Raw genomic sequence first — 23572 nt, 5'->3', positions numbered from 1 at the left:
AATGAATTGATTTCATTCACTGAAATGCTTGCCCATAGCGGTGAAATTCACTTCTAGAGGCGGTCATAATGTGTAAAAAAATAAAAATAACCAAATACTGATGATTTCCCCAGAGCAGTGCGATGTCACGGTGGGATCTCCCCAGAGCAGTGCGATGTTACGGTGGGATCTCCCCAGAGCAGTGCGATGTTACGGTGGGATCTCCCCAGAGCAGTGCGATGTTACGGTGGGATCTCCCCAGAGCAGTGCGATGTTACGGTGGGATCTCCCCAGAGCAGTGCGATGTCACGGTGGGATCTCCCCAGAGCAGTGCGATGTTACGGTGGGATCTCCCCAGAGCAGTGCGATGTCACGGTGGGATCTCCCCAGAGCAGTGCGATGTCACGGTGGGATCTCCCCAGAGCAGTGCGATGTTACGGTGGGATCTCCCCAGAGCAGTGCGATGTTACGGTGGGATGTCCCCAGAGCAGTGCGATGTTACGGTGGGATCTCCCCAGAGCTGTGCGATGTTACGGTGGGATCTCCCCAGAGCAGTGCGATGTTACGGTGGGATCTCCCCAGAGCAGTGCGATGTTACGGTGGGATCTCCCCAGAGCAGTGCGATGTTACGGTGGGATCTCCCCAGAGCAGTGCGATGTTACGGTGGGATCTCCCCAGAGCTGTGCGATGTTACGGTGGGATCTCCCCAGAGCAGTGCGATGTTACGGTGGGATCTCCCCAGAGCAGTGCGATGTTACGGTGGGATCTCCCCAGAGCAGTGCGATGTTACGGTGGGATCTCCCCAGAGCAGTGCGATGTTACGGTGGGATCTCCCCAGAGCAGTGCGATGTTACGGTGGGATCTCCCCAGAGCAGTGCGATGTTACGGTGGGATCTCCCCAGAGCAGTGCGATGTTGCGGTGGGATCTCCCCAGAGCAGTGCGATGTTACGGTGGGATCTCCCCAGAGCAGTGCGATGTTACGGTGGGATCTCCCCAGAGCAGTGCGATGTTGCGGTGGGATCTCCCCAGAGCAGTGCGATGTTACGGTGGGATCTCCCCAGAGCTGTGCGATGTTGCGGTGGGATCTCCCCAGAGCAGTGCGATGTTACGGTGGGATTTCCCCAGAGCAGTGCGATGTTACGGTGGGATCTCCCCAGAGCAGTGCGATGTTACGGTGGGATCTCCCCAGAGCAGTGCGATGTTACGGTGGGATTTCCCCAGAGCTGTGCGATGTTACGGTGGGATGTCCCCAGAGCAGTGCGATGTTACGGTGGGATCTCCCCAGAGCAGTGCGATGTTACGGTGGGATCTCCCCAGAGCAGTGCGATGTTACGGTGGGATCTCCCCAGAGCAGTGCGATGTTACGGTGGGATCTCCCCAGAGCTGTGCGATGTTACGGTGGGATCTCCCCAGAGCAGTGCGATGTTACGGTGGGATCTCCGCAGAGCAGTGCGATGTTACGGTGGGATCTCCCCAGAGCAGTGCGATGTTACGGTGGGATCTCCCCAGAGCAGTGCGATGTTACGGTGGGATCTCCCCAGAGCAGTGCGATGTTACGGTGGGATCTCCGCAGAGCAGTGCGATGTTACGGTGGGATGTCCCCAGAGCAGTGCGATGTTACGGTGGGATCTCCCCAGAGCAGTGCGATGTTACGGTGGGATGTCCCCAGAGCAGTGCGATGTTACGGTGGGATCTCCCCAGAGCAGTGCGATGTTACGGTGGGATCTCCCCAGAGCAGTGCGATGTTACGGTGGGATCTCCCCAGAGCAGTGCGATGTTACGGTGGGATCTCCCCAGAGCAGTGCGATGTTACGGTGGGATCTCCGCAGAGCAGTGCGATGTTACGGTGGGATCTCCGCAGAGCAGTGCGATGTTACGGTGGGATCTCCCCAGAGCAGTGCGATGTTACGGTGGGATCTCCGCAGAGCTGTGCGATGTTACGGTGGGATCTCCCCAGAGCAGTGCGATGTTACGGTGGGATCTCCGCAGAGCAGTGCGATGTTACGATGGGATGTCCCCAGAGCAGTGCGATGTTACGGTGGGATCTCCCCAGAGCAGTGCGATGTTACGGTGGGATCTCCCCAGAGCAGTGCGATGTTACGGTGGGATCTCCCCAGAGCAGTGCGATGTTACGGTGGGATCTCCCCAGAGCTGTGCGATGTTACGGTGGGATCTCCCCAGAGTAGTGCGATGTTACGGTGGGATCTCCCCAGAGCAGTGCGATGTTACGGTGGGATCTCCCCAGAGCAGTGCGATGTTACGGTGGGATCTCCGCAGAGCAGTGCGATGTTACGGTGGGATCTCCCCAGAGAAGTGCGATGTTACGGTGGGATCTCCCCAGAGCAGTGCGATGTTACGGTGGGATCTCCCCAGAGCAGTGCGATGTTACGGTGGGATCTCCCCAGAGAAGTGCGATGTTACGGTGGGATCTCCCCAGAGCAGTGCGATGTTACGGTGGGATCTCCCCAGAGCAGTGCGATGTTACGGTGGGATCTCCCCAGAGCAGTGCGATGTTACGGTGGGATCTCCCCAGAGAAGTGCGATGTTACGGTGGGATCTCCCCAGAGCAGTGCGATGTTACGGTGGGATCTCCGCAGAGCAGTGCGATGTTACGGTGGGATCTCCGCAGAGCAGTGCGATGTTACGGTGGGATCATTATATCATTATATTACTCTGCTCACAGTGTTTTATGAAACAAAAAATTGTGAAAAAAAAGTAATAAAAAGAAAAAAAAAATCACCAGTTATATGATGACGCTGGACTGCTCTGGTGACAGGATGTAAAAGAAAATGGGGAAAAAAATGTATTTTATTTATTTTCCAAAAAATGATGACAACAAATTACAACTTGAAAAAACCCGCCACGCCTCTTACTACATACAGCCGACTGTTTACTTTCCAAAAAGGGGTCATTTTGGGGGTATTTCTACTGTCCTCACATCTGGGGGGATTTATACTTTCCTGACATTTGGGGGGGGGGGAGATTTGTACTGTCCTGACATTTGGGGGGAATTTGTACTGTCCTGACATTTGGGGGGGATTTGTACTGTCCTGACATTTGGGGGGGATTTATACTGTCCTGACATTTGGGGGGGATTTATACTGTCCTGACATTTGGGGGGGGGGGGAGATTTGTACTGTCCTGACATTTGGGGGGGATTTGTACTGTCCTGACATTTGGGGGGATTTGTACTGTCCTGACATTTGGAGGGGGGATTTGTACTGTCCTGACATTTGGGGGGAATTTGTACTGTCCTGACATTTGGGGGGGGGGGGGTTGTACTGTCCTGGTATTTTTTTTGGGGGGGGGATTTGTACTGTCCTGACATTTGGAGGGGGGATTTGTACTGTCCTGACATCTGGGGGGGGATTTGTACTGTCCTGACATTTGGGGGGATTTGTACTGTCCTGACATTTGGGGGGGATTTGTACTGTCCTGACATTTGGGGGGATTTGTACTGTCCTGACATTTGGGGGGGATTTGTACTGTCCTGAAATCTGGGGGGATTTGTACTGTCCTGACATTTGGGGGGGGGGGGATTTGTACTGTCCTGACATTTGGGGGGGGATTTGTACTGTCCCGACATCTGGGGGGGGGGAATTTGTACTGTCCTGACATTTGGAGGGGGGATTTGTACTGTCCTGACATTGGGGGGGGATTTGTACTGTCCTGACATCTGGGGGGATTTGTACTGTCCTAGTATTTGGGGGGGGGTTGTACTGTCCTGACATTTGGGGGGATTCATTGTGCTGACAGTTGGGGGGATTTGTACTATCCTGGTATTTGGGGGGGGGGTAATTGTACTGTCCTGACATTTGTGGGTATTTTTACTGTCCTGACATTTGGGGGGGGGGGGTTGTACTGTCCTGGTATTTTTTTTTTGGGGGGGGGACTTGTACTGTCCTGACATTTGGGGGGATTTGTACTGTCCTGACATTTGGGGGGAATTTGTACTGTCCTGACATTTGGGGGGGGGGGGGGGTTGTACTGTCCTGGTATTTTTTTTTGGGGGGGGGGTTTGTACTGTCCTGACATTTGAGGGGATTTGTACTGTCCTGACATTTGGGGGGAATTTGTCCTGTCTTGGCATTTGGGGGGGATTTGTCCTGTCTTGGCATTTGGGGGGGATTTGTACTGTCCTTGTATTTGGGGGGGGGGGGATTTGTACTGTCCTGACATTTGAGGGGATTTGTACTGTCCTGACATTTGAGGGGATTTGTCCTGTCTTGGCATTTGGGGGGGATTTGTACTGTCCTGACATTTGGGGGGGATTTGTACTGTCCTGACATTTGGGGGGGATTTGTACTATCTTGGCATTTGGGGGCAGATTTGTTGGCCTCAAGACATGAGATCGGCCGTCAGTACATCAGGATTGATCGATTATCAGATATATATCTCATAGTTTGTGGACTCTATAACTTTCCTACAGACTAAACAATAAACACTGATTTGGGTTACTTCCACCAAAGAAATGTAACAGAATAAATTTATGAAGAAAAATTATTTATTTGGGAAATTTTATAACAGAAACGAAAAACTATTTTTTTCAAAATGTTCTTTTTTTCATTTATTTAACAAAAAAATACCCCCCCCCCCCAGTGGTCATTAAATACCACCAAAGGAAAGCTCTAGTTGTGTGAACAAAATGATAAACATTTGGTTTGTGTACAATGTTGCAATTGTCATTCAAAGTGTAGGAGCGCTGAAAGCTGAAAATTAGCCGGGGCAGGAAGGGGGGGGGGGGGTAAAAGTGCTCAGTATTGAAGGGGTTAATTGCTTCCTTGGGTTTACCGCAAAGAACATTAAAGGACAGAAAGCAAAACCGGTGTGGACAATGGCCCCCTTCCTCCCGTGACCACATGCTGCACCATGTCCCAAAATATTGGGTATTTCTCTAGGAGTGGAGGGGAGGTATGTGCAGCTGCGGGGGCCACTATTACAGTGGCCCTTACCTGGCCCTGCATGGACACGGCGCGGATCTGTTTTACCTTTCATGGCTCTCCAGCTGCGATCTTACCTATGGTAGTGATGACGGTCCCAGCAAAGAAGAAGGAGTTGCTGAAGTCCCAGTTGCTGGGGTTGCTGGCGTTCCCTTTGGGGTTCAGTCCTTTCTCCCAGGCCTCGGAAATGATCTGCGTGAATGAGAATCAGCGTGAGAGGTGGCAGAGGAGGGCGCAAACTTCCTCCAAATGATATGGGGCTCATTCACATATTGGGTGCACCACAGGGGTGGACTGACAACTCATGGGGCCCCTGGGCAATAGGCGATCATGGGGCCCCTGTGTCCTTGCAGAAACTCAAAAAAGCCTATGAAAAAGGTACCAGGGGCATCTCATGGGGCCCCCTACTGACCCCGGGCCCTCGGGCAGTGCCCAAGTTTCCAAATGGTCAGTCCGCCCCTGGTGCACCACCATCTTCCTCTATATTTTACAAACTATGCCATCTGGTATGAAATCTCTGTCTTTATATAATCTGGTGTGTGTGTGTGGGGGGGGGGGGGGGGTGACCGGGGTAGGTAGGGTGGAGGTGGGGGGGGGCTCCTTTTATAGCACATGAGTCAAACACAAGGCCTGCAGGCCAAATTCGGCCCACAAGGCCATTTCACGTGGCCCTCGCAGCTCTCCTGCAGCTGCGGCACCCCCTCATCTTCGCCCCCATCTTGTCTCAGCAGTCGGCAGGTTCTCTGTGTACCCGCAGAGATGCTGGTTTCTGTCCGCCCTCCCCATCTGTCTGCAGCAGAGAGGAGGGCAGAACTCCTACAGATCCTGCACCTCTCAAGAGTCCTCCACCCTCCCTTGTATCACAGTGCACCCCTTTACCTTGTGCTGCTGCCGGGAAGAAGCTGGGGGTGCAAAGCTGGGAGGCAGAAAGTGCAGGGTCTGGAGCCACAGCACCCCCTCATCTCTGCCCCCCCCCCCCCCCCCCCTGGTCTCAGCATTTATTCAACTCCAGCCCTCCTCTGGTCCTCCTCCAGACCCTGCACTTTCTGCCTCCCAGCTTTGCACCCCCAGCTTCTTCCCGGCAGCAGCACAAGGTAAAGGGGTGCACTGTGATGTAAAGGAGGGTGAAGGACTCGATTTCTGATAGTGGAGGGGGTTCTTGACATCTGATGTAGGGGGGGGGGGTGAGTGCCATAACGCAGATGAGGCCCTACATCAAACTGAGCTGGACACCCCTGTTTTATAGAGCCTACACTTTCTCCCAGTCCTCCTGATACCCTCTAATGGGAACACCAGCTGTAAGCTCCTTTTTACATGTGCTCCTTTGTTTCATCACCTCTCTGCTATACAATTAAACCATCACACACAACAGGTAAAAGGAGTCAGAGCAGTGACTCCGCCCTTATCGGACAGATTCGTCTGAGGTTTCAGTCAGACACAGTAAGCCTTAAAGCAGGCTGCTTCCACTGTGCCATAGTGCTCTGAGAAAACAAAAAAAAGGTATAAATCACAAATATAAAATCATATAAACTTTACAAAAATAAGATATAGTTGACCTAAAATTATTTAAAGTATTCCGGACTCGTCAAGTTATGCACAGCTGCAGTGCTTTGCTCCCAAGATCCAAAATCTGGAAAAACGTCCACAGCAGTCATAGAGGACCAGTATCAGAATCAGAATCTCAGCTGGAGTACAGAATACTTTTTGCTGCAGATCCTCAGAGGTGGTGTACCTGATATTGTGTACATAATACCCTACAGGACTGTTGGGGAGATGGGTCAGACCAGGGGTGGACTAACCATTTGGAAACTCGGGCAGTGCCCAAGGGCCCGGGGTCAGTAGGGGGCCCCATGAGATGCCCCTGGTACCTTTTTCATAGGCTTTTTTGAGTTTGGGCAAGGACACAGGGGCCCCATGATCCCCCATTGCCCGGGGGCCCCATGAGTTGTCAGTCCGCCCCTGGGTCAGACCCTTCGCCAACAAATGAACCTTCATAGGGTCAGATGTTCCTGTAGAAGCCCATCTCTGCAGCAGAGGCAACTGTGTAAATAATCTCATGAATGTGGTTCTGACGGGGAACTTCAGATCACAGAAAGGGAGGCTGGATCAGGAATGTACATTCATAATTCAAAACTCTGGACCAGACATTGCCAACCCAGGTTCATCTAGTGGTTGTAGGGGGTTCATTGAGCTGTGGCTGACTGACCTCCTGGTATCTGCATAGTTCCAGGTCCAATGCCACTTGGCATAACCAGCATCATGGCACCAATTGTCTATCTGTCTGTAAGGAGCATTCTGACCCCCAATGTAAGGAGCATTCTTCCCTCTGTCCACCAATGTAAGGGGCATTCTTCCCTCTGTCCACCAATGTAAGGGACATTCTTCCCACTGACCACCAATGTAAGGGACATTCTTCCCACTGACCACCAATGTAAGGGGCATTCTTCCCTCTGTCCACCAATGTAAGGGGCATTCTTGCCACTGATCACCAATGTAAGGGACATTCTTCCCACTGACCACCAATGTAAGGGACATTCTTCCCACTGACCTCCAATGTAAGGGACATTCTTCCCACTGACCCCCAATGTAAGGGACATTCTTCTCACTGACCACCAATGTAAGGAACATTCTTCCCACTGATCCCCAATGTAAGGAACATTCTTCCCACTGATCACCAATGTAAGGGACATTCTTCCCACTGATCACCAATGTAAGGGACATTCTTCCCACTGACCCCAATGTAAGGGGCATTCTTCCCACTGACCTCCAATGTAAGGGACATTCTTCCCACTGACCCCCAATGTAAGGGACATTCTTCCCACTGATCACCAATGTAAGGAACATTCTTCCCACTGATCACCAATGTAAGGGACATTCTTCCCACTGACCCCCAATGTAAGGGACATTCTTCCCACTGACCACCAATGTAAGGGACATTCTTCCCACTGACCCCCAATGTAAGGGACATTCTTCCCACTGACCCCCAATGTAAGGGACATTCTTCCCACTGACCACCAATGTAAGGAACATTCTTCCCACTGACCCCCAATGTAAGGGACATTCTTCCCACTGACCACCAATGTAAGGAACATTCTTCCCACTGACCACCAATATAAGGGACATTCTTCCCACTGATCACCAATGTAAGGGACATTCTTCCCACTGATCACCAATGTAAGGGACATTCTTCCCACTGACCCCCAATGTAAGGGACATTCTTCCCACTGACCACCAATGTAAGGAACATTCTTCCCACTGACCACCAATATAAGGGACATTCATCCCACTGACCACCAATGTAAGGGACATTCTTCCCACTGATCACCAATGTAAGGGACATTCTTCCCACTGACCCCCCAATGTAAGGGACATTATTCTCACTGTCATCCAATGTAAGGGACATTCTTCCCACTGATCACCAATGTAAGGGACATTCTTCCCACTGACCCCCAATGTAAGGGACATTCTTCACACTGACCCCCAATGTAAGGGACATTCTTCCCACTGACCACCAATGTAAGGGACATTCTTCCCACTGACCCCCAACGTAGGGGACATTCTTCCCACTGACCACCAATGTAAGGGACATTCTTCCCACTGACCACCAATGTAAGGACATTCTTCCCACTGACCCCCAATGTAAGGAGCATTCTTCCCACTGATCACCAATGTAAGGGGCATTCTTCCCACTGACCCCCAATGTAAGGGACATTCTTCCCACTGATCACCAATGTAAGGGACATTCTTCCCACTGACCATCAATGTAAGGAGCATTCTTCCCACTGATCACCAATGTAAGGGGCATTCTTCCCACTGATCACCAATGTAAGGAGCATTGTTCCCACTGACCACCAATGTAAGGAGCATTCTTCGCACTGACCACCAATGTAAGGAGCATTGTTCCCACTGACCACCAATGTAAGGAGCATTCTTCCCACTGACCACCAATGTAAGGGATGTTCTTCCCACTGACCTCCAGCATCAGATGACCCGTGGTATTGCAGTGGAGACTGTGGCTGCACCTGATGAAAGGGTTAATGTCTGTGTGACTGACAATTCTGCAAGTGCAGGTGTGATGAACAATCCTAGGAGCTCAGATCTATCTGTGAATATTAATGTGCAGACTAGTGCTCTATCAGTGTGGGGCCTTGGTCCTGATAAGCCTACCTTTGCTCAGGTGGTAGGCTCTGCTCCTGGTAATGCCATCAAGCCAGGGCTGCAGTCAAAGGGGAACTCCACTTTCAAGCAAGTTGTTCCCCCAAAAACCACCACTTTGAGTATCACAGGGTGAGGTCTAAGATCTCTGGCCTCTGCCGGGGGTCTCATCATACTTAAATAGGAAGGTGGTGCAGTCCCTCCAGCAAGGTGAGTGGTGGTGGATTTGATCTTGGGGATGGGGTTCAGGGCAAATTACCTCTATGCCCTCATTCATGTAGCTGGGAGCCGGGAACACACCATAAGCTTCACCAGTTTAGAGGGTCTGGACCTGTTTTGGGAACGGTATGAGGCTCAGTGCAAGTCAAGCCCCGAATGGGAAGGTCTGGCACCAGTTGCTGTCTCACAGAGGTCAAAAGTGAAAAAGATAACCATCATCCTCAGTAATGAGAGTGTTCCTGCCCAGGACCTAGAGATCTGGTTGAGGCATTATGGGGAGGTTTTGATAAAAACAGATAAAATTCATGATGAGCGCAACATCTGGGGACTGGGAGTTGGTCGGTGACAGTCAGGTTGGCCAGGAATGGGAACATTGTCTGTCACCTGCCCTCCTCTACTTTTATAGGGAGAGACAGAATGACTATTTTCTATCCTGGGCAGCCAAAACTGTGTCACCAGTGTGGAGAAAAGGGGTACTTTATCTCCTCCTGTTCAGCTTTGATATGTTCAATGTGTCTAGGTAAGGGTCATGTGGCCAACGACTGCACCCAGATAAGGTGCAACCTGTGCCTACACCTTGGCCACCCCTACAGCCAATGTCCTGAGGCTTGGCACAATGTGGAGAAAGAGGTGATGGATAAACTGTTGAGGCTGGACAGGATGAAGGGCGAGGCCCCTGGTGTACCATCCTCCTTTCCGGTGACTGGTGATCCGGTGTCCAGCCCGATGTGCCTCTGTCCAGTGTCCAGCCCGATGTGCCTCTGTCCGGTGCCCAGCCCGATGTGCCTCTGTCCGGTGCCCAGCCCGATGTGCCAGTCTTTGATATCCTGCCAGTTACCGGACCTGGGCGGTGGAACATTTTACCCAGCTAGGACTGTTTGGAGCGTCCTGAGGCCGCTCCTTGAGGGGGGGGGTACTGTCAGGAATAGACTTGCCAATAATGGAGGGACTCACCTGCCTTGTGGGCTGCAGTACCAGGGCTGGCCAGCGGGTGCTCTCAGCAATCAGAGACTCACCCCTGCAATCAGCCAAACACCTGAAGCTGATTGCAGGGGTTGTATTTAAGGAATGGCCAGACTCACAGTCAAGGCCGTGGTGTGTGTTTTCCATGGGCCCCTGTATCTTGTAACCTGCATTCCTGTTCCTGTCTGACTTGTTGCCGACCCTGCCTGATCCTGACCTCTGCGGAGTTCTCCTGCTTGATCCCTGGCTTGTGACCCTGACCATTCTCTGCCTGATCCTCTGTACCGTGCTGCCCGTGAGTTACTGAACCCAGCTTGTGACCCCGACCACTCTCCCGCCTGTTCCTGGTACTCCGTTTGCCCGTTTGCTACTGACCCGGCCTGCTTGACGACTCTTGCATTGTATGTATTGTTATCTGTGGGTGGTTTGGTTTGGTTTGTTTGCACTGTGTTTATGTTTAGTTTTGCACTGCGTTTTGTATTGTTAGTCTTAATAAATTATATTGTTTATACCATATCTGAAGCCTGCGTTTCCCTGTGTCAGTCCACAAACCTCTGGTCATACCCTGATTCCTGACATCTTGTATAAGGGGGCAGAAAGCTTCCCTCTTGTTAATGGTTGGGTTGGGCAGTCCTTTGAGGTTGGCTCTGGGGTGCACCAGGGTTGTCCTCTCAGTCCCCTGCTCTATGGGTTTGCAATCGACCCCTTCATCAGGAGGCTAGAGAGCAGCGTGTTGTGTGGGGTACCAGTGGGGCTCCCGAGTGAGCCACCTTTGAGGGTTGTTGCCTATGCGGATGATGTATCAGTGATTGTCACTGGGACGGATGAAGCAGAGGAGGTGGTCTCTCTGATATCACGGTACTCTGAAGCATCAGGCTCCAAGATCAATCGGGATAAGAGTAACGTTTTCTGGATGGGAAAGGAAGGTGAGGTGTTTAATCTCCCGGACGCCTTTCCAACGCCCCAGGAAAAAATTAAGATACTAGACACTGAATTTGGACCTGGCGATTGGAAGTTGCCAATACTAGAGTGAACAGCTGGAAGAGATGGAAGGTATCTCTGAGGGAAAGGGTTCATCTGATTAAGACTTACCTGATTCCGATCTTCTTGTATGTCAGCTTTGTCTGCATCTTGCCAGTGTCTCTCTATGCTAGGGTCTCTAGTGTGTTCTTCCAGATGCTGTGGGGGAACAGACTGAACCTCATCAAGAGGAACATCACCTATCTGTCCAGGAGGGAGGGAGGCTTAGGTATGGTCAACCCAGTTCTTTTCACTGCTTTTTCTAAAGTTTTAACATTGGTAATATGCTTGCAGTGGAACCTTCTGGATGGACAGGCATGTTTAGATCTTGGTTTAGGCCTTTTCTATGACTTTGGGAAGAAGGTGGCCAAGTGAAGAATCTCAGAGGTCATCGTGGTCAGCTTCCAGCCTACGTCTCTCCGTGCCTGAAGTTGCTGCGGCAGTGGCGATTGTCGGCTGAAGATCTCAGATCAGCTCCGAGGAAAGATCCTATGAGCCGGGTCTTAACTGCAATCTTTCATGACCCACTGGCCTTAAGGGATTGCCCATGTGAAATTATGAGGGAAGGGTTAAGGCTGATTAATTTGGATAGAGTCCCCCTTAAATTTAGAGATCTGACCTGGCTGTACTTCCATGGCAGCCTTTATGTTCTGGGCAATTTGAAATATCGCAGTGAGATGGATCGTAGTTGTCCTGAGGAGGAGACTATGGACCATTTTCTGCTTCGTTGCCCTTTTAACATAGAGGTATACAAACAGGTGGGGTGGGCCCTCGGTGTTCCTTTCCTCTGTAGGCTGGGTTATGCTGAGTGGGTGTACGGAGCATTCAACACTGGTGGGGCTTTTTGTTTGGATACACTTTTTTAGTTAGTCTAGTAGTCCATTATTTCACCTGGAACACACGTTGTCAGGTCACCACTCAGCGTAAAATCCTCCTGTTCAGGTGGTGGTGTGTGACATTTTGCAATAGCTGGGGAAGATTTGGGTGCTTGAGAGAGACAAGTGGGGTCGGGGGGCTTGGATGAAGGCGTGGGGGAGTTTCAAGCCTCCCTGACTACAAGGAGTCTCTTTCCGGGGCGTGGCTGTCTGTCTCTTATCGCCCTCGTTTTTTATTTCCTTGATGCTCAATTTAGAAAAATGGCTGCGTACATACAGTTGTGTTCAAAATAATAGCAGTGTGGTGAAAAAAGTGAATAAAGCTGAAAATCCTTCTAATCCTTTTATTTCCATCCACACAAATGCATTGGGAACACGACACATTCTATTCCAAATCACAACATGAAGAAAAATACATCAAATTTGTGTTGTTCCTCTAAAAAAATGGAAGAAAAGTGAATAGTTAAAAAAAAATGGCCGTGTTTGTATTCTTCTTTACAAACTCAAACATTCACTATATAAACTGAGAAATGTTTGAAGATTTTGCTTTCCTTTGAATGACTTCATGAATATTTGGTTGTAGTCGCACTGTTTCTGAGAACTGCTGTACATCTGTGTTGCATGGAGTCCCCCAACTTCTGGCCCCTGTGATCAGGTATTCCAGCCCAGGATGATTGGACCACATTCCACAGTTCTTCTCTATTTCTTGGTTTTGCCTCAGAAACGGCATTTTTGATGTCACCCCACAAGTTTTCTATTGGATGAAGATCCGGGGATTGGGCTGCCCACTCCATAACGTCAATCTTGTTGGTCTGGAACCAAGATGTTGCACGTTTACTGGTGTGTTTGGGGTCGTTGTCTTGTTGGAACACCCATTTCAAGGGCATTTCCTCTTCAGCATAAGGCAGCATGACCTCTTCAAGTATTCTGATGGATTCAAACTGATCCATGATCCCTGGTATGCGATAAATAGGTCCAACACCGTAGTATGAGAAACATCCCCGTATCATGATGCTTGCACCACCATGCTTCACAGTCTTCACAGTGTACTGTGGCTTGAATTCAGTGTTTGGGGGTCATCTGACAAACTGTCTCCGCCCACTAGACCCAAAAAGAACAATCTTACTTTCATCAGTCCACAAAATATTGCGCCATTTCTCTTTAGGCCGGTCAATGTGCTCTTTGGCAGATTGTAACCTCTTCAGCACGTCTTTTTCCCAACAGTGGGACTTTGCGGGGACTTCTTGCAGATAGCTTGGCTTCACATCGGTGTCTTCTAATTGTAACAGTCCTCACAGGGAACGTCACACCTTCTTTCATCTTCCTGGAGCTGATTGTTGGCTGAGTCCTCACAGGGAACGTCACACCTTCTTTCATCTTCCTGGAGCTGATTGTTGGCTGAGTCCGCCCCATTTTGGCTATTCTTCTATCCATTCCAATGGTAGTTTTTCGCTTTCTTCCACGTCTTTCAGGTTTTGGTTGCCATTTTAAAGCATTTGCCATCATTTTAGCTGAGCAGCCGATCATTTTCTGCACTTCTTTATATGTTTTCCCCTCTCCAATCAACTTTTTAATCAAGGTACGCTGTTCTTCTGAACAATGTCTGGAACGACCCATTTTCCTCAGAATTTCAGAGAGAAATGCACTGTAACCAGCATGTACAACATTTGCTGCCTTCCTTCCTTAAATAAGGGCAATCATTGCCACCTGTTTATCAAAGAATGAATGACGTCACTAATAGAACTCCACACGGCTATTATTGTGAACACGCCCCTTTCAATGAGTGATTCAATGACACAGAATCAGCAGCATGCATGTCATGACTGTTGGGTCTGTTGGATTTCTATGACTCTACTACACCTGCTAGGAAATTATTTGCCGTGTAGGAATATCATTTCCACCAAAAACAGTGATTGATCCGGTTAGTGATGTCTGGTATTATTTTGAACACAACTGTAGATGACAGGCATACATAGGTGATGGGCATTCATAGGTGATGGGTTGTGCCTTAGGCCCTCTCTGCTGCTTTATGTAAATAGTTTTCAATAGTCAGAAAATGTTGGTAGTAAACTCTGTATATATTTTATATATTCTGGACGTGGATGTACATTCCTTTTGTTTTCTGTTGTATGACTGTACTATGGTTATGTTTTTTTTACGTTTGTATAAAATTATGTTGCTTGATTCTTTTCAATAAAAGATCAATAGTGCCTTATCTTTGGTGTCAGTGGGAGGAATAGTGCCCCTTCATTGGTATCAGTGGGAGGAATAGTGCCCCATCATTGGTGTCAGTGGGAGGAATAGTGCCCCCATCATTGGTGTCAGTGGGAGGAATAGTGCCCCAACATTGGTGCCAGTGGGAGGAATAGTGCCCCATCATTGGTGTCAGTGGGAGGAATAGTGTCCCATCATTGGTGTCAGTGGGAGGAATAGTGCCCCATCATTGGTGTCAGTGGGAGGAATAGTGCCCCATCATTGGTGTCGGTGGGAGGAATAGTGCCCCATCATTGGTGTCAGTGGGAGGAATAGTGCCCATCATTGGGTCAGTGGGTGGAAAAGTTCCGCATATCAGCATGAAGAACAGTGCTCTTGGGCCGGATAAAGGCAAGCAAATGGCCACATTCGTCTGGCATCCACAGTTTGGAGATCACAGCTTCAATGGGTGTCAAAATATTTTACATTTTTTTGATATTTTATTCCTCCTTCTTGTACTGTTATGTAGAAGGATGCAGGATTCAGAACTCTATAAAGCCTGGACGAGGGATCCCAAAGGCTTGTAATAAAGGGGATCACTTAAAATTAAAATTTTCTTCAATGTATTTGAAATTCACTGTTTGACTTCACTTGTGTCATGGTGTTCTCGTGAAACAAAGGGTCCCTTGGGCCCTTTAACGTATTGAGAAGTCGAAGTGTTTCTCAGCCTCGCCATTCATGAAAACCAATCTGCTGCAGTCACATGAAGTGGCGCGATGGGGGTGGTCATCGGTTTTATCGGCGAAACTGTCACATTTGTAATCTTGTTTACTAGGTGAGATGTTTGCTCCATTGTTTGTACAAATTGACAGATTGCTTCTTCTGGCTTTGAGTAAACATAGTCGGAGATACCGCATGGCACCCTGCCTGGGTCAGCGGGCACACTGGCAGCTCTAGAACCATCATTAGTACCGATTATCTGAGTGACCTTTTTGAAGGAAAATGTCAGACCAACAATATGTCTGGGAAGGAAGCAGCACAAGCAATATTTGCTCCATTTGCCTCCTATCTGTGTAGCATTCACAGATACATATGTCAGAATTTTAGATTATCTGTAAAGTGTTGCATCGTCCTATAGCAAAAGGGGGTTCCCGATTTAAAGGTAAGGTAGCAATGACCAGGAGCCCGCAGCTCATCAACGTGTTGACTGGCCTTCCACTGAAGTCTGGCTGTCATGTGCATCTGGAAAGTTTGGAAAGAGCAAAGGTCTCCCAACCATCCTACATTTGTCTGGTCAGTATGACTTAGAGCCATTTATGCAACCCTCTAAGTAGAGCCTCTGGTTTATAGACCAGATACATCCTAAATATAGAACCATTTATCCAACTGTCCATCCAGAGCCTCTGCTTTATAGACCGGATACATCCTAAATATAGAACCATTTATCCAACTGTCCATCCAGAGCCTCTGGTTTATAGCCGGATACATCCTAAATATAGAACCATTTATCCAAATGTCCAATCAGAGCCTCTGGTTTACAGACCAGATACATCCTAAATATAGAATCATTCATCCAACTGTCCATCCAGAGCCTCTGGTTTATAGACCGGATATTTCCTAAATATAGAGCCATTTATCCAACTGTCCATCCAGAGCCTCTGGTTTATAGACCGGATATTTCCTAAATATAGAGCCATTTATCCAACTGTCCATCCAGAGCCTCTGGTTTACAGACCAGATACATCCTAAATATAGAACCATTTATCCAATTGCCCATCCAAAGCCTCTAGTTTATAGACTGGATACATCTTAAATATAGAATCATTCATCCAACTGTCAAGACAAATGAATGAAAGCCTCTGGTTTACAGACTAGATACATCCTAAATAGATATATAAAGGGGGTTCCCGATTTAAAGGAAAGGTAGCAAACTCATAAGAAGAACCATACTCTTTTGGCTTTAATGGCCAGGAGCCTGCAGCCCATCAACGTGTTGACTGGCCTTCCACTGAAGTCAATAAAATCTGGCTGCCATGTGCATCTGGAAAGTTTGGAAGGAGCAAAGGTCTCCCAACCATCGTTCATTTGTCTTGTCAGTATGACTTAGAGCCATTTAACCAACCCTCTAAGCAGAGCCTCTGGTTTATAGACCGGATACATCCTAAATATAGAACCATTTATCCAACTGTCCATCCAGAGCCTCTGGTTTATAGACCGGATACATCCTAAATATAGAACCATTTATCCAACTGTCCATCCAGAGCCTCTGGTTTATAGACCGGATATTTCCTAAATATAGAGCCATTTATCCAACTGTCCATCCAGAGCCTCTGGTTTACAGACCAGATACATCCTAAATATAGAACCATTTATCCAATTGCCCATCCAAAGCCTCTAGTTTATAGACTGGATACATCTTAAATATAGAATCATTCATCCAACTGTCAAGACAAATGAATGAAAGCCTCTGGTTTACAGACTAGATACATCCTAAATAGATATAAAAAGGGGGTTCCCGATTTAAAGGAAAGGTAGCAAACTCATAAGAAGAACCATACTCTTTTGGCTTTAATGGCCAGGAGCCTGCAGCCCATCAACGTGTTGACTGGCCTTCCACTGAAGTCAATAAAATCTGGCTGCCATGTGCATCTGGAAAGTTTGGAAGGAGCAAAGGTCTCCCAACCATCGTTCATTTGTCTTGTCAGTATGACTTAGAGCCATTTAACCAACCCTCTAAGCAGAGCCTCTGGTTTATAGACCGGATACATCCTAAATATAGAACCATTTATCCAACTGTCCATCCAGAGCCTCTGGTTTATAGACCGGATACATCCTAAATATAGAACCATTTATCCAACTGTCCATCCAGAGCCTCTGGTTTATAGACCGGATACATCCTAAATATAGAACCATTTATCCAACTGACCAATCAGAGCCTCTGGTTTATAGACCAGATCCATCCTAAATATAGAACCATTTATCCAACTGTCCAATCAGAGCCTCTGGTTTATAGACCGGATACATACTAAATATAGAACCATTTATCCAACTGTCCATCCAGAGCCTCTGGTTTATAGACCGGATACATACTAAATATAGAACCATTTATCCAACTGTCCAATCAGAGCCTCTGGTTTATAGACCGGATACATACTAAATATAGAACCATTTATCCAACTGTCCATCCAGAGCCTCTGGTTTATAGACCGGATACATACTAAATATAGAACCATTTATCCAACTGTCCAATCAGAGCTTCAGGTTTATAGACCGGATACATCCTAAATATAGAACCATTTATCCAACTGTCCATCCAGAGCCTCTGGTTTATAGACCGGATACATACTAAATATAGAACCATTTATCCAACTGTCCATCCAGAGCCTCTGGTTTATAGACCGGATACATACTAAATATAGAACCATTTATCCAACTGTCCAATCAGAGCTTCAGGTTTATAGACCGGATACATCCTAAATATAGAACCATTTATCCAACTGTCCAATCAGAGCTTCAGGTTTATAGACCGGATACATCCTAAATATAGAACCATTTATCCAGCTGTTTCCCAAGACACAAGCAGGCAAACCCATCTCTAGAAACGTTCAACAAGACTCCCATACTCCTCCCTCTAATCCATTCATTAAGTTTTCCTTTTAAATACCCTTTGGACCATTTTATACTTACTAAGTCGGCCATCTGGATTCCAAACTAGGGGTCCAACACTGCGGATGTGCCGGTTGAACAGCCAATAGGAGATGTCCACATCACACAGGTGGTGAAATGGACACCTGAAAGGAACCCCAGTTTCCACGCATGAAGGCTGAAACATCACATGATGGCGGATTTATGGGAGTAAAAAGGGCATTTGGGAGAAGAGCAGTCCAAAATACAGGGGCTGCCCCTTGCTGCCTAGCTGGTATGTTGGCTCTCAGGCATCAGTACATTCTGAGAAAGAAGGCCACCATGGTAGCCAAGCAACTAGCATTTTTAGAAGGGGGTTAGTAATAGTTGCCTCTGTGTTTTCCTGGTTTACTTTAAAATGTCTGTAAATCCAAAACCTTAGACAGATACCACCAGAAGAGGTAGAAATATTTCCCTTCACCTTCTCTTCTTATGATAACCTACTTTCTGTCTTGAGACAATAGCCGCCATGACCAAGAGAAAGGATGAATCTGCCCAATGGGACACATACAGCAATTAAAACCTGGCAGATGTTTTAACCCTTACCCATTCTATTACAAACTAAAAACTTGACATATTTATCAATTAACTAAACTAACATTCTCTACGTAAACCAAGGAGCTCTCCATCTATGGTGGCCTTTGACATTTCTTCCAAGATATACAACTCATGGCCATTTGTTAGATGAGAACGCTTGAAAGAGTTGGCATATCGTACCTGTACAAACTGTTCGATGGCCCCCGCATCCAGGCAGGTGTAATTCTGGAGGAAACTAAGCTTGGCAAGCTGAAATTTATCTCGGGAATTGGCTTCAGCTTGTTTCTCCAGAATCTGGAACATCATTGCTCCCATGAAGAGGTATATGAAATAGCCCAGGGACAGGGCGACTCCTAGCATGGTCTGCCGGCTACAGATGAACATCTGACACATGGCTGAAGCTTCTAGACCACGATGAAGGCTTTACTAATCTAAAGAATCATCCCAACACCGATGTGAAGCTGTTGGTGTCCGCCAAAGTATAACTGGAGAGCTTATGTTACCTCCTTACGTTTGTCAATGCCCTGTCTTCTTGGATTGCCAAGCAAGAGGACATCATTTCCATCTTCAGAAATTGGGGAATCAAGTTGTGAAGCTCGGTTGAACCTTGGTGATGAAAAACTGGCACTGTAACTTGTTAATCATCCGGCCTCAGGCACCGAGGTCTGACTTGTCTTTTTTGCTCAGATTGACAATCTGGAGAAGTTTGTGTGTTCCTGGTAATGGATCATCTGCCTGAGGAGATAACGCGTCTTCCACATCACCCAACTCAGAAGGAAGCTGGTTAATCTTTAGCTTTGAAAAGTCGTGGCATATAGATTGACTTCGGTGGAAAAGCCAGAGAAGAGGCTAAATACAAATAGTCACACTGGAGTTTCTGATAAATGTGACATTTCGCTTCCAGATTATTTCACGGACAGCTACACCACAGCTCTCTTTTAAAGCTCAGCTCCAGGCAAATAGATAAATACACAAATGAGATACATACAATGGGGATGGAAAGTTTGGGCACCCCAGCTAAAAATTTGTATTAATATGCATAAAGAAGCCAAGGAAAGATGGAAAAATCTCCAAAAGGCATCAAATTACAGATTAGACATTCTTATAATATGTCAACAAAAGTTAGATTTTATTTCCATCATTTACACTTTCAAAATAACAGAAAACAAAAAAATGGCGTCTGCAAAAGTTTGGGCCCCCTGCAGAGTTAATATCTTGTACTGCCCCCTTTGGCAAGTATCACAGCTTGTAAACGCTTTTTGTAGCCAGCCAAGAGTCTTTCAATTCTTGTTTGAGGTATCTTTGCCCATTCTTCCTTACAAAAGTCTTCCAGTTCTTTGAGATTTCTGGGCTGTCTGTCACGCACGGCTCTTTTAAGGTCTATCCATAGATTTTCAATGATGTTGAGGTCAGGAGATTGTGAAGGCCATGGCAAAACCTTCAGTTTACGCCTCTTGATGTAATCCCCCGTGGATTTCGAGGTGTGTTTAGGATCATTATCCATTTGTAGAAGCCATCCTCTCTTTAACTTCAGCTTTTTCACAGATGGCATCAAGTTACCATCCAAAATTTGCTGAAATTTTATTGAATCCATTTTTCCTTCTACTCGTGAGATGTTCCCTGTGCCACTGGCTGCAACACAACCCCAAAGCATGATTGATCCAACCCCATGCTTCACAGTTGGACAGAGGTTCTTTTCATTCAATTCTGTGCCCCTTCTTCTCCAAACGTACCTTTGCTCATTCCGGCCAAAAAGTTCAATTTTAACCTCATCGGTCCACAGAACTTGTTTCCAAAATGCATCAGGCTTGTCTATATTTTCATTTGCAAAGTTCAAACGATGATTTTTGTGGTGAGGACGTAGAAGAGGTTTTCTTCTGATGACTCTTCCATGAAGACCATATTTGTACAAGTATCTCTTTATAGTGGAATAGTGACCACAACTCCAGTGTTTGCCAGATCTTTCTGGAGGGATCGTGCAGTCAAATGTGGGTTTTGAATTGTTTTTCTCACAATCCTGCGAGCTGTTCTGTCTGATATTTTTCTTGGTCTTCCAGATCTTGCTTTAACTTCCACTGTTCCTGATGACTGCCATTTCTTAATTACATTCCGAACAGAGGATATTGACATCTGAAAACGCTTTGCTATCTTCTTATAGCCTTCTCCAGCTTTGTGAGCGTCAACTATTTTCAGTTTCAGTTTTCTAGACAACTGCTTAGAAGAACCCATGGTGCTGATTGTTGGGGCAAGGTCAGATGAGTCTGAGCATTTAAAACCTTTGAGATTGACATCACCTGGTCTTCCCAGACGATGATTGAGAACAATCCATGACACTGGCAGGTCTCAGCTTGGCAAAGGGGGCAGTGCATGCTATAAATTCTGCAGGGTGCCCAAACTTTTGCAGACGCCATTTTTTTGTTTTCTGTTATTTTGAAAGTGTAAATGATGGAAATAAAATCTAACTTTTGCTGACATATTATAAGAATGTCTAATCTGTAATTTGATGCCTTTTGGAGATTTTTCTATCTTTCCTTGGCTTCTTTATGCACATTAATACAAATTTTTAGCTGGGGTGCCCAAACTTTCGATCCCCACTGTATATGGGGGCGGTTTTACCTGGTATAGAATTTATATTGTTGTCCATCCAGTCCTGAGATTTATGTTCAATTGTTTTTTATTGAAAATTTCAGACATTACATGGTAACAAGAAACGGTTCAATCAACAAATTAAACATTACACATTGAATATGTAAAATAGAAACCCCACCATTTGGCTGGGGAAATAGTTAACTTAACCTGAGAAGATTATTGGGTGAAAGAACCGCAATCCTTCGTATAGTTAATATAAACAAGGGGAATAACAGGTAGGGAAAGGAGGTAAAAAAGGGGTTGAGGGAAGGGAGGGAGATAGGGAGGGGAATACCACCATACCAGTCTAGTGCAGAGAGTTCAGAAAGTTCAAGTTTCATACATATAAGTCATCAACATATTACAGAACAGTTCGGGTTTCGTAGCCATCTAGCCCATTGGACGTGGAACTTATGGTATGAAAAGTTATTAAGGGTCGATCTTCTCTCCATATCACATTGGACGTTGAGGTCCACCACCAGCGAGGTAATAGATGGAGTTTTAGTAGAGTTCCACAATCTATTGAGATTGATTTTAGCTGCTGCTAGTGTGTGAATGATAACAGTGCGGGAATCATTTGGGAACTGATCAATTCCTATGTGAAGTAATGCAAGGGCAGGGTCGGGAGCTACTGAAGAATCAGTTTGTGTTGAGATCAAGTGAAACACACTATTCCAGTAAGATCTGATGGATTTGCACGTCCAAAGTATATGGAGAGTTGATCCTATGTCTCCGCACTGTCTCCAACACGCCGAGGAGTGCTGAGGATAGAATAGGGAGAGCTTAACTGGTGTGAAGTACCATTGGTGCAAGATTTTTATATATGATTCCCAGTGGGAGCTACACCGGGAAGCTTTATAGGTAATGGTAAAGGATTTTTCCCATGTGTGTGACGGAATATGTTGAGAGAAAAGTTTCTCCCAGTTGATTAGAGAAGTTGTTAATAGAGAGAATTGAGAGTTGGTAAAATACGTGTAAAAAGTAGAAATCCCTTTCCGTGGGTATTGTGTTTTATTGAAAAAATTGTACGCTACGGTAGGGATGTTCACCATAAGTGGGAGCTTTGTTTTTTGTAGGGAGTGTGCAATTCTCAAGTACGTAAAGTGTTCCGTATCAGGAAGATTCAATTTCCTTTGTAGAGTGGAGAAAGAATCTAAGGTGTCATCTGTATATAAGTGCTGTAAGTGGGTGATTCCTCGTTGTTCCCACTGTAATAGGTTTAAAAAGGGAATTATGATTCGGAGAGTGGCAATAGGGGTAGGTAGTGATGTGGTTTCATTCGAAGTGCAACTTACAAGATCATACCATGCCTGTAAAGATGCCCGAATACAAGGATGATTAAATATGGTAGTGGTCTGGAGCATTCGCGGTAGAAATAGAATATCTCGAGAAGAGATCGGGGTGTGCGGGATGGTTTCCATAGTTGACCATGTTTTCTCCCGATTAGGGTGCCACCAGAAATAAATCTGGTCTAGCAGGGCTGCAGTATAGTATGACTTCAAATGCGGGAGACCTGCACCTCCTCTGGACGTTGGGCGTATTATTATTATTAGTATTATTATACAGTATTTATAAAGCGCCGATAGTTCGCTCAGCGCTGTACATTACAGAGGGGGACAGAACATGTGACAGGACAATACCAATACAATGCAAAACATGAGGGGATTGAGGGCCCTGCTCCTTGGAGCTTACAATCTAGGAGGGAGGGGATGGTGGCACAGGAGGAGATAGCTGTGGGGGATGGAGTGGTAGGAAGAGTGGAGGAGGTCGGCAAGTTAGCAGGGGGTGGGGTAGGCTTCCCTGAAGAGATGGGTTTTCAGGGTGTGCCTAAAGGAGAGGAGAGTAGGTGACAATCTGATGGGTTGGGGCAGGGAGTTCCAGAGGATGGGTGACACCCTGGAGAAGTCCTGGAGGCGGGCATGGGAGGAGGAGACCAGGGAACTAGAGAGAAGGAGGTCTTGTGATGAGCAGAGTGTGTGTGTTGGGTGGTACTTGGATATTAGGTCAGTGATGTAGTTCGGGGCAGTATGGTGGACGGCTTTGTACGTCAGTGTTAGGATTTTGAATTTGATCCGTTGCGAAATCGGAAGCCAGTGGAGGGATTGGCAGAGAGGGGTGGAGGACACTGAGTGGAGCCCAGAGGAGGGATTGGCAGAGGGGGGTGGAGGACACTGAGTGGAGGCCAGTGGAGGGATTGGCAGAGGGGGGTGGCGGAGATGGAGCGGTTGGAAAGGTGAATGAGTCTGGCAGCCGTATTCAGGATCGATTGAAGCGGGGATAGCCAGCGGCAAGGCAGGCCAGTGAGGAGGGAGTTGCAGTAGTCGAGTCGTGATATGATGAGGGAGTGGATGAGCTGTTTAGTGGTTTCTGGGGTTAGG

At 47.1% G+C, this 23572-nt stretch overlaps 1 protein-coding gene across 1 annotated transcript in view; it reads right to left on the bottom strand.

Moving 5' to 3' along the window:
* KCNK16 (potassium two pore domain channel subfamily K member 16) overlaps positions 1-18959 on the bottom strand; it is a 32390-nt gene extending 13431 nt beyond the window's left edge. Inside the window, exons 1-2 of the mRNA XM_089690365.1 lie at positions 18747-18959; positions 4998-5112 (exon numbers count right to left, since the gene is read on the bottom strand). Of these exons, the coding sequence (XP_089546491.1) occupies positions 4998-5112; positions 18747-18959 (328 nt within the window). The remainder of the gene's footprint in view (positions 1-4997; positions 5113-18746) is intronic.
* Positions 18960-23572: the final 4613 nt, after the last annotated feature.

The sequence above is a fragment of the Staurois parvus genome, unplaced genomic scaffold, assembly GCF_062004578.1.
Source record: "Staurois parvus isolate SC_StPar_1 unplaced genomic scaffold, SC_StPar_1.0 ptg000529l, whole genome shotgun sequence".
Classification (NCBI taxonomy): domain Eukaryota; kingdom Metazoa; phylum Chordata; class Amphibia; order Anura; family Ranidae; genus Staurois; species Staurois parvus.
The sequence above is the reverse complement of the archived record's forward strand: the minus strand, read 5'-3'. Positions and strand labels throughout refer to the sequence as shown.